The sequence below is a fragment of the Coregonus clupeaformis genome, chromosome 20 (assembly GCF_020615455.1).
Source record: "Coregonus clupeaformis isolate EN_2021a chromosome 20, ASM2061545v1, whole genome shotgun sequence".
Taxonomy (NCBI): Eukaryota; Metazoa; Chordata; class Actinopteri; order Salmoniformes; family Salmonidae; genus Coregonus; species Coregonus clupeaformis.
The window spans coordinates 7,263,858-7,275,904 of NC_059211.1; the positions used below are offsets into that span (position 1 = coordinate 7,263,858).

Genomic DNA, 12,047 nt, shown 5'->3' on the forward strand with positions numbered 1-12,047 from the left:
GTGTACTATGTAGTTATTTCAACGGAAGCTGTGTTTTGGACTGGAAAAAGATTGGGTTTGGAGCGTTTTTATCGTTTCTCGCCAGTCTACCACACTGCCGTGGGTCTGAGATGGGTGGTATCAGGACTCAATGTCTAAACGCACACAAAGTAATACAGTGTTAGTCTGCTTTAAACCTGTACAGACACGCACACACACGCGCACACACACATACATAGGCACATGCAAGCGGACACAAACATACACACACACACACACACGCAGGCAAGCAGAATGCATGCACACATGCACGTGCACACACTCGCACACACAATCACAGACTTGAAAATGAGTGCAATAAATTTAAACTGGTCTGCATTAGTCTTTTCCCATAACCGCTGTTAGACACAGAAACTGTGGGAAAAGTCTAGCTTTGGATAAAGACACAGATACAGTGTACAGACACACAAATACATCATAGGCCACATACTGTACACAAAACACAAATGAGAAGTTGGGACACCCTGGACACTGAAGTGATATCTTGCGGTTTTACGCAAATTGAGTTGTTGGTATCCACGCTCTGTTTGGGGCCTTACGTGTTTATAGAACGCGCATATACTCAATGGAAAATTGGGAAAAACTAAATCAAAATTACATTGATGCGTGTTTGTCTGGCTGAAGTCAGTAGACTGTCTGTCCACTGTATCTAGTTTCTGGTCTAGTGCGGTTTTATTTTTATGTCACGAGACTGCATCAAGCAATGCAGATTGTACATTAATTCTATGTTTGGAATTTGGTGAAATATTGATCGTTTTACTTTTAAATGGGCAGGTTTAGGGGATTCTCCTGCTGGTATGGATCGGGAATACGTTAATACCTTTTTCCCATTAGATTTTTCCTGCTGCTGCTGAAAATTAATTCAATGGTGCAAGTAGAACGGTGTAATCCCGGATCTGTAAATTATGGATATAATTTATTGGATTTTTTACTCTAACGCTCATATTTTTAAATAATTGAGTTGAGAGATAGATAGAGGAGATTTACAAGTAAATTCTGAAGTCTTCATAGGTAGTGTAAGTATGAATACCAATGTATAGTAGTTCTTAAAGTATTATATGGCTGGAATTGCAACAGGTTGCTTCATGAAAATACTGATCACATATCTGATGATGTTACTCATAATATTGTAATAACACTCTATGTTTAAACTCATAATGAGAACAGAAGTATATTCTATACTTTTCATCAAACACTAATTCAAGTATAAGTAACATGGCAATCATATTCATGCATCTGTCTCAAGACTTACCCGAAGTACATATTTATGTATGGGGAAAATTATTGCTTTCATGTGGGTAAAAATTCAGCATTAACACTGAAAATCAGTAGGGTGATGTTAGCATGTTAATCGCATAAGAATAATAATTAGTATGTGCTATACCAAGTAGGCTATATCAGATTTAGGGTTTTCTGCTTTGTTAGGGTTTTAAGCTTTCTTCAGTGTAAACATTTGATATCAGCATTTTCACTATTCAGTTCAGTTTAATTGAGTACCAGACATTGAACTGTGAAGCCCAATTCTCATATCATTGTCATGAACAGGAGCTGGTGTCAAGAAATGTTGTATTTGTGTGTGTGTGCCCTCGAGTCTGTTTGGGATAATTTATGTGTATTTATGGCTGGAATTATGTGTATAAATAGTCCGTTTATCATGCACACACAATTATATTTGTTTTGTGTGAATATAGTTTTGGTTGTGTTTTCTGTGCCTCCTTTCTGTGATTCCTTTAGTGTTCATACCACTGTGTATATGCCTGTGCCTGTGATTGCTTCCCATTGTATGCCTGCGTGTGTGTGCGGCACGCTCTAGTATGTGTGTGTGTGAATAGAGCAATTACAAACGTTGGGGTCATAAGTGTTGACATCTTAGTTCTTGCCTCTCCACAGGGCTTCTTCAAGCGCACGGTTCAGAACAACAAGCGGTACACATGTATAGAGAACCAGAGTTGCGCCATCGACAAGACACAAAGAAAACGCTGCCCTTACTGCCGCTTCCAGAAGTGCCTCACCGTCGGTATGAAGCTGGAAGGTAAGGACAGCTCTTGTTAATAAGATTATAAAACAATAAGACAAGGTCATAGTATAGGACAACTAAATTAGGGTCAGGGTTTGACTTACGTTGGTGCATGACAGACTTGTGTTCAAGTAGTATTTGTTTCTCTTTCAAAAACTTTGAGGGTTTTGATAACATTTTGCAGAGTGCCAGATGTTCGGGTTTTGCACTTTTGGGACTACTCCATTGGTTCCATTGCGCCAGGCGAGTTCAGTCACACCCAGCTAAAGTATTTGAAAGAAAACTAATACTATTTGAGCCCAGAGTCTGGTGCACAGACCACGCTTCTTGGAGTGGGAATTTAGCATGGGCACCCAAATAATCAGTAAAGATGTGGAAATTCTCCAGTCCACTATCTTTGGCTCCCTAGAGTTAATTGGAACGCTACAGCCCTATTCAAACAAAACTGTTATGTGGAAGTTTTGGGGCAAAGGAAAAACAAACACGTTTGAATGTGTATCTCCTATGGTTTTCAAAGGTTTCTACTGTTGTTGTATAGAAATAGATTGAGGTAGAAGTTGCCCTAAACCACAGATCACGGATGAGATACTCCTACCCCAATCCTAACTTTTGCCAGGTTAGGATTAGGGGGATGAACAAATATCTGACCCTGTATCAGTGATGAGGGCCAAATTCGACCTAATCTGTAGAGATAATCCAAACATGTCCTGCAGGTACACAGAGGGGCGAGAAGTGAAAAGCAACATTGTCTTGTCTTACCCCTGACACTGTTATCTACCTTTATTTTGCTTGGGCCCTCAGTCTTTAGCCTAAACCTTTCCTTGTTGAATCACCACCTTCATAAAACCATCCCATATTCGTGTGTACTTTTAAGCATTTTTAAGATAGCAGTTCTTTTTTTGGAGTCTTTTCCTCTTAGCCCGCAGGAGTGTGGTTTTAATTACTATTAATTGTGAATGGCCGCGGGGCAGAATTTCCACGCCTGTCATTTTACAGCTTACTACGGCGTGATTTGTTTTCATACGGTAGCAGCTGGGCGGAGGGGCCCTGCAGCGCTCTGTCTACTCCAGCCCAGGGGCAGAGCCGGGCAGGCAGGCGGGTGGACAGGCAGGGAGGCAGTGTGGAGAGTTGCCACAACCTGTAAAGAGCACAGAGCTAGAAACCTGATCTTCCAGACACAGCTTTCCAGTAAACACATAAATATATTATAAATATATTCAGATGGACCAAAAAAAGGTGTTTACAGCTAGACCCATTCAGTCCTTAATTTTGGGCTGATAAAAAATAAAAAATAAAATGTCGAATTGCAGTTAAATCCATTTTTAAAAGGTAGGATAATTTTTGGGTTTGTTTGTTTTGCTTGTCGGAAGTTGTTCCTGTTTACCGATAAGTCAATAGACCTAGTCGATATCCAGTACAGTGTTGGGCTGGGGCTGTAAATAGAGGTGAAAATACAGGCAGTCATATCTGAGTGACACAGACAGTATCCTGAGTCTGACATGTCTGCCATAGAGAGATTCAGTCCCTGTTATCTGGACTGATAAAAGCATGGCGACGCCTATCTATCCTGGAGGAAAAGGAGTAAAACATAATGCCGCCGTGAGATATCCTTTTGTTGTATATTTATGGTTTACCTTTGGCCTAATGTGCGGTCAGGGCTCATGATCTGATTTCAGATTCACTTTTCCTGTTGTTGTGTCTTTCCTGTTTAGTGTGAATGGGCAATGTACAGATTACACTCTTATTTTCCCTTGAAAAAGTGCATTGGCACAGGTATTTTGACATTGATGAGTGTTAAAATGAGTTAACATGTTTTAAAACATATTAGTGTTAAAATGTACCATACTTACTAAAATCAGAAATTCATCTAATTTGGATCAATTACTTTGTTAAGTATGGTGGGAATTGTTAATTCTTGTTTTATTTCCCAACGCTAAATTGTCAGTAAATACAGTTGAAGTCAGAAGTTTACATACACCTTAGCCAAATACATTTAAACTCAGTTTTTCACAATTCCTGACATTTAATCCTAGTAAAAATTCCCTGTCTTAGGTCAGTTAGGATCACCACTTCATTTTAAGAATGTGAAATGTCAGAATAATAGTGGAAAGAATTATTAATTTAAGCTTTTATTTCTTTCATCACATTCCCAGTGGGTCAGAAGGTTACATGCACTCAATTAGTATTTGGTAGCATTGCCTTTAAATTGTTTAACTTGGGTCAAACGTTTCGGGTAGCCTTCAACAAGCTTCCCACAATAAGTTGGGTGAATTTTGGCCCATTCCTCCTGACAGAGCTGGTGTAACTGGGTCAGGGCTTTGTGATGGCCACTCCAATACCTTGACTTTGTTGTCCTTAAGCCATTTTGCCACAACTTTGGAAGTATGCTTGGGGTTGATTTGGAAGACCCATCTGCGACCAAGCTTTAACTTCCTGACTGATGTCTTGAGATGTTGCTTCAATATATCCACATAATTTTCCTTCCTCATGATGCCATCTATTTTGTGAAGTGCACCAGTCCCTCCTGCAGCAAAGCACCCCCACAGCATGATGCTGCCACCCCTGTGCGTCACGGTTGGGATGGTGTTCTTTGGCTTGCAAGCAACCCCCTTTTTCCTCCAAATATAACGATGGTCATCATGGCCAAACAGTTCTATTTTTGTTTCATCAGACCAGAGGACATTTCTCCAAAAAGTACAATCTTTGTCCCCATGTGCAGTTGCAAACCGTAGTCTGGCTTTTTTATGGCGGTTTTGGAGCAGTGGCTTCTTCCTTGCTGAGCGGCCTTTCAGGTTATGTCGATATTGGACTCGTTTTACTGTGAATATAGATACTTTTGTACCTGTTTCCTCCAGCATCTTCACAAGGTCAGAAGTTCTGGGATTGATTTGCACTTTTCGCACCAAAGTACGTTAATCTCTAGGAGACAGAACGCGTCTCCTTCCTGAGCAGTATGACGGCTGCGTGGTCCCATGGTGTTTATACTTGCGTACTATTGTTTGTACAGATGAATGTGGTACGTTCAGGCGTTTGGAAATTGCTCCCAAGGATGAATCAGACTTGTGGAGGTCTACATTTTATTTTATCAGTCTATCATTTTAATGGTAGGTTTATTTGAACAGTGAGAGACAGAATAATAACAAAATAATCCAGAAAAACACATGTCAAAAATGTTATAAATTGATTTGCATTTTAATGAGGGAAATAAATATTTGACCCCTCTGCAAAACATGACTTAGTACTTGGTGGCAAAACCCTTGCTGGCAATCACAGAGGTCAGACGTTTCTTGTAGTTGGCCACCAGTTTTGCACACATCTCAGGAGGGATTTTGTCCCACTCCTCTTTGCAGATCTTCTCCAAGTCATTAAGGTTTCGAGGCGGATGTTTGGCAACTCGAACCTTCAGCTCCCTCCACAGATTTTCTATAGGATTAAGGTCTGAAGACTGGCTAGGCCACTCCAAGACCTTAATGTGCTTCTTCTTGAGCCACTCCTTTGTTGCCTTGGCCGTGTGTTTTGGGTCATTGTCATGCTGGAATACCCATCCACGACCCATTTTCAATGCCCTGGCTGAGGGAAGGAGGTTCTCACCCAAGATTTGACAGTACACGGCCCCGTCCATCGTCCCTTTGATGCGGTGAAGTTGTCCTGTCCCCTTAGCAGAAAAGCACCCCCAAAGCATAATGTTTCCACCTCCATGTTTGACGGTGGGGATGGTGTTCTTGGGGTCATAGGCAGCATTCCTCCTCCTCCAAACACGACGAGTTGAGTTGATGCCAAAGAGCTCGATTTTGGTCTCATCTGACCACAGCACTTTCACCCAGTTCTCATTCAGATGTTAATTGGCAAACTTCAGACGGGCCTGTATACGTGCTTTCTTGAGCAGGCGGACCTTGTGGGCGCTGCATGATTTCAGTCCTTCACGGCGTAGTGTGTTACCAATTGTTTTCTTGGTGACTATGTTCCCAGCTGCCTTGAGATCATTGACAAGATCCTCCCGTGTAGTTCTGGGCTGATTCCTCACCGTTCTCATGATCATTGCAACTCCACGAGGTGAGATCTTGCATGGAGCCCCAGGCCGAGGGAGATTGACAGTTATTTTGTGTTTCTTCCATTTGCAAATAATCGCACCAATTGTTGTCACCTTCTCACCAAGCTGCTTGGCGATGGTCTTGTAGCCCATTCCAGCCTTGTGTAGGTCTACAATCTTGTCCCTGACATCCTTGTAGAGCTCTTTGGTCTTGGCCATGGTAGAGAGTTTGGAATCTGATTGATTGATTGCTTCTGTGGACAGGTGTCTTTTATATAGGTAACAAGCTGAGATTAGGAGCACTCCCTTTAAGAGTGTGCTCCTAATCTCAGCTCTTTACCTGTATAAAAGACACCTGGGAGCCAGAAATCTTTCTGATTGAGAGGGGGTCAAATACTTATTTCCCTCATTAAAATGCAAATCAATTTATAACATTTTTGACATGCGTTTTTCTGGATTTTTTTGTTGTTGTTATTCTGTGTCTCACTGTTCAAATAAACCTACCATTAAATTTATAGACTGATCATTTCTTTGTCAGTGGGCAAACGTACAAAATCAGCAGGGGATCAAATACTTTTTTCCTTCACTGTATACTTTATAGTAAGTACTGTTCAGTCATTTAAACAAAACATATTATCCCATTTAGATTCTCACTGTAACATGCAATATCGCTGTTAAGGAAAAACATAACTTTTTTTTGCAGTGCAGGTTTGATTGAACCCTTGCCAAATCCTAATATTTCCACATAGATAAACGGAATTGTCTCCCGTGTGTTTGTGTTTTCCCGCCGCTCTCCTTTTTTTCCTCCTCCCTTTCTCCCTGCCCTGTCTTGTTTCCCTTTCTACCTGGACGGACCGGAAGCCAGTCTCCTGTCCCATTACTTATGCATAGGTATCATAGGTATTCATGTGTGTGCGTGGGGTAGCGCGCATCCAGAGTGGGGACCGGGCAGACATGACAAACAGGGTGTCAGAACCCGGCCAGGGGAACCATTAATATGCTGCTGCCCGACAGGGATCCACACCTACGCTCACTTAATATTCCTGTATATTAAACACTCATAAATCAGACCATAAGCAGAGCCCTTTGTGCCGCAGCGGGCCGGGCCCGGGATGAAGTGTAGAGTGTGTGTGTGTGTGTTTGTACCTCAGCCCCAGCCTTATACTATAATCCTATACTCTTAACTTATACCACAGCCCCTGCTCCAGCCCTATACCTCAGCTCCTGCCTTATACAGTACAGTATGCTCCCCAGTATCAAACCCCAATCCCAACCCCAGCTAGCCCTAAACCCCAATCCCCCAGCTAAGGCCCCATCCCTGAGCCCCATCCCAGATTAATCTGTACAACATGCATGTAAATAACCTTGTTTAATTAGACACAAAAAAAGCTGCTATCAAAAATGCTCCAGTATTCATGATGTGAGTCCCAGGTTCAGACCTAATTGTGTTTTCCCAAAAGGGCCGACTATTAATTTTCAGCTCATTAATTACCCTGTTGCTCTGAGTCATTAATGGTTAAAGTCGCTACAATAATGTATAATGGATACACGGGATCCACGTTCCAAATGTTTTCCTTTATAGTGCACTACTTTTGACCAGGGCCCATAGTGCACTATATACAGTGGGGAAAAAAAGTATTTAGTCAGCCACCAATTGTGCAAGTTCTCCCACTTAAAAAGATGAGAGAGGCCTGTCATTTTCATCATAGGTACACGTCAACTATGACAGACAAATTGAGAAAAAATAATCCAGAAAATCACATTGTAGGATTTTTAATGAATTTATTTGCAAATTATGGTGGAAAATAAGTATTTGGTCACTTACAAAAAAGCAAGATTTCTGGCTCTCACAGACCTGTAACTTCTTCTTTAAGAGGCTCCTCTGTCCTCCACTCGTTACCTGTATTAATGGCACCTGTTTGAACTTGAAATCAGTATAAAAGACACCTGTCCACAACCTCAAAAAGTCACACTCCAAACTCCACTATGGTCAAGACCAAAGAGCTGTCAAAGGACACCAGAAACAAAATTGTAGACCTGCACCAGGCTGGGAAGACTGAATCTGCAATAGGTAAGCAGCTTGGTTTGAAGAAATCAACTGTGGGAGCAATTATTAGGAAATGGAAGACATACAAGACCACTGATAATCTCCCTCGATCTGGGGCTCCACGCAAGATCTCACCCCGTTGGGGTCAAAATGATCACAAGAACGGTGAGCAAAAATCCCAGGAACCACACGGGGGGACCTAGTGAATGACCTGCAGAGAGCTGGGACCAAAGTAACAAAGCCTACCATCAGTAACACACTACTCCGCCAGGACTCAAATCCTGCATTGCCAGACGTGTCCCCCTGCTTAAGCCAGTACATGTCCAGGCCCGTCTGAAGTTTGGGAGAATGTCATATGGTCAGATGAAACCAAAATATAACTTTTTGGTAAAAACTCAACTCATCGTGTTTGGAGGACAAAGAATGCTGAGTTGCATCCAAAGAACACCATACCTACTGTGAAGCATGGGGGTGGAATCTTCATGCTTTGGGGCTGTTTTTCTGCAAAGGGACCAGGACGACTGATCCGTGTAAAGGAAAGAAATGAATGGGGCCATGTATCGTGAGATTTTGAGTGAAAACCTCCTTCCATCAGCAAGGGCATTGAAGATGAAACGTGGCTGGGTCTTTTAGCATGACAATGATCCCAAACACACCTCCCGGGCAACGAAGGAGTGGCTTCGTAAGAAGCATTTCAAGGTCCTGGAGTGGCCTAGCCAGTCTCCAGATCTCAACCCCATAGAAAATATTTGGAGGGGAGTTGAAAGTCCGTGTTGCCCAGCGACAGCCCCAAAACATCACTGCTCTAGAGGAGATCTGCATGGAGGAATGGGCCAAAATACCAGCACCAGTGTGTGAAAAACCTTTGTGAAGACTTACGGAAAACGTTTGACCTGTGTCATTGCCAACAAGGGGTATATAACAAAGTATTGAGAAACTTTTGTTATTGACCAAATACTTATTTTCCACCATAATTTGCAAATAAATTCATAAAAAATCCTACAATGTGATTTTCTGGATTTTTTTTTCTCATTTTGTCTGTCATAGTTGACATGTACCTATGATGAAAATTACAGGCCTCTCTCATCTTTTTAAGTGGGAGAACTTGCACAATTGGTGGCTGACTAAATACTTTTTTTCCCCACTGTACAGTATATATATATTTTTTGTGTGTCACTTAGCCAGGCTCTTCTTCTAGGTGCCACTGTCTGCGGACCCTCTGTGCTCCCCTTACCTCTCTCTCTGATCAGTGCTGCGTCAGTGTGTGATACCCTCTGTACTGTGTCTGCGGCCCCTGTGCTCTCCCCTCTAAGCCTCTCTCGGCCCCTTTCTCAGATCACCACCACTGTGACAGACACTGCTGTGACAGAGACCATTAAAACTACTCCCAAGGCAGCTGTTGGTCCAGCCCCCTTCTAATCACTTAATGTATTTCAATACCTACTCCCTACTAGAGATATTAGAGGCCTGAGTGCCTGACGGTGTGTCCGCCCTGACCCAGTATTGTGGGGGGGTCCCGCCTGGTTCACTCTCCCACTGAGCCCAGCCTAGCCAGTCTGCTGCCTGCTCTACTCCACCACAGGCCGGGCATAAGAGATACCTAATTAAGCATAAATAATTAACAGGGGGGCACCCGAGAGAGAGAGGCAGAGAGACATTCTTCCCCCTTGGCATGCATGGTTCAGATCATACATGGTCCGCCGTGCACCATGGAGACAGTCTCATTCATTAGCCTGAATGAAGCCGTGATCCTCGGAATCTTGGGATCATTCGGGATTCTGCTGGGGTTTTCATATGATGTTTTGGGATCATTAGGAAATGTAACATTCTTGTCATGTTTGTACTCCGGTTAGATTTTCAGTGTTAACACTTTTCAGTGTTTTGAATTAGTGTAATTCTTTGTGTTAACACTTTTTAGTGTTTTGAATGAATGTCATTTTCAGTGCTAACACTTTCCAGTGTTTTAAATGAGGGTAAATCATTTTCAGTGTAAACACTTTTCAGTGTTTTGAATGAGTGTAGGCCTAAATAATGTTGATTTTGACCTCACTCTGCTAATTTGGACTGACTGTATGCTTGGAGAAATGACTAATAGCCTTGTTGTCTGGTACGTATCAGTATTACATAGGTTCATAATAGTTACTGTTTCAGGTCAATGAGTAACTAGCGTTTACAACTTGTCAAGCTGAGTGACAAGGCTGTATTTCCCTGCTCTGAGACATCCGAGTTCTCGAGTGCAAAGGTCAACACAAAGTTTAGTAGTCATTGATGAAATCTATGTCCTTGAACCAAGTTCTTTTTTTAGTTTTTTTTCCTTTTATGCATGAACTGTAAGATGAAAGGGAGATCTGTGTTAAATGGCCATTGTTGATATCTCTATGATTCATCAATGCTAATAGTTTGGTGTGGGTTCTTGTCAAGAACACATGGGAGTCATGAATGACATTTGCTCAGAGGTTTCAAACTCCTGGCCCATGAGCTGCCTCTTTGTGGCCCGCGGGCCGGAAGTTTCAGAACACTGGCTTAAATAGACTGCAATACATTTTTATTTAATTAGTTTATCAATATTGCTAATATCTTTTTCTCTCCTTCCCCCTGCAACTCCCGCCAGGATATTGTGTTCCTAGTCAGCTTACCTGCTAAAATAAATGGAAATACATGTAGATGTTATCATGTCACTAACGTCCTCTTCTTCTGTCCTTCCTCTCCTGTCTGTCTGTCTCCGTCAGCTGTGAGGGCGGACCGCATGCGCGGCGGCCGCAACAAGTTCGGCCCCATGTACAAGCGCGACCGGGCGCTCAAGCAGCAGAAAAAGGCACTGATCCGCGCCAACGGCCTGAAGATCGAGGCCATGACCCAGGTGATGCAGGCGGTGCCGACCGACCTCACCATCTCCTCGGCTATCCAGAACATCCACCAGGCAGCTTCCAAGGGACTGCCGCTCAGCCACCACGGTCACCCGCACCACGCCGCCCTGCCCCACACAGACTACGACCGCAGCCCCTTCGTCACGTCGCCCATCAGCATGGCCATGCCCCCCCATGCCGGTTCCCTCCAGGGCTACCAGGCGGCCTACGGCCACTTCCAGAGCACCCGCACCATCAAGTCCGAGTACCCGGACCCGTACACCAGCTCGCCCGAGTCCATCATGGGCTACAACCCGTATATGGACGCGTACCAGACGGGCTCGCCGCCCAACTTCCCGCACCTCATCGTGGAGCTGCTGAAGTGTGAGCCTGACGAGCCCCAGGTGCAGGCCAAGATCCTGACCTATCTGCAGCAGGAGCAGGCCAGCCGGGGGAAGCACGAGAAACTCAACACGTTCGGCCTTATGTGTAAGATGGCCGACCAGACGCTGTTCTCCATTGTGGAGTGGGCCCGGAGCAGCATCTTCTTCCGCGAGCTCAAGGTACGTGGGGTCACTACACACAGACACCATGTTGAATTTTACACACACTCACACTGTATACTGTATGTCTGTTTTAATTGATCATGTGCATCATTCAGAAGGTTTAACGTGCATATAGACAAACACTAGTCAAACACATAAACAGTACATCTGTATTGTATATACAGTACATTGGTTTTCTATATTTTCACAATGTTTCACATAAATCATTTTTAGTGGTTGCTAAACTACTGATGATGTGAATGAAATTAGATATGTTGGTTAGCTAACTACAATATACAACAAGTCATGCATATTACACATATCAAACTCGGTCATATACATGTATTATATCTTGACATTTTTTCTGATGAATAGACAATATAATCGTTATACCTACCCTCTTTCTGTGGCCTTGCATAATGCTCCTGCATTTTGTCCAAGCGTTCAATGTTACAACCCAATGTTGTTATCCAAAATTGACAGTTTAACACACACACACACACACACACACACCCCTGTGAAC

General features: G+C 43.1%; 1 protein-coding gene across 1 annotated transcript in view; it reads left to right on the forward strand.

Moving 5' to 3' along the window:
• Positions 1–12,047, forward strand: part of nr5a2 (nuclear receptor subfamily 5, group A, member 2) — a 104,306-nt gene that overhangs the window by 12,069 nt on the left and 80,190 nt on the right. The window contains exons 4-5 of the mRNA XM_041840019.2: positions 1,930–2,071; positions 10,863–11,542. Of these exons, the coding sequence (XP_041695953.1) occupies positions 1,930–2,071; positions 10,863–11,542 (822 nt within the window). The remainder of the gene's footprint in view (positions 1–1,929; positions 2,072–10,862; positions 11,543–12,047) is intronic.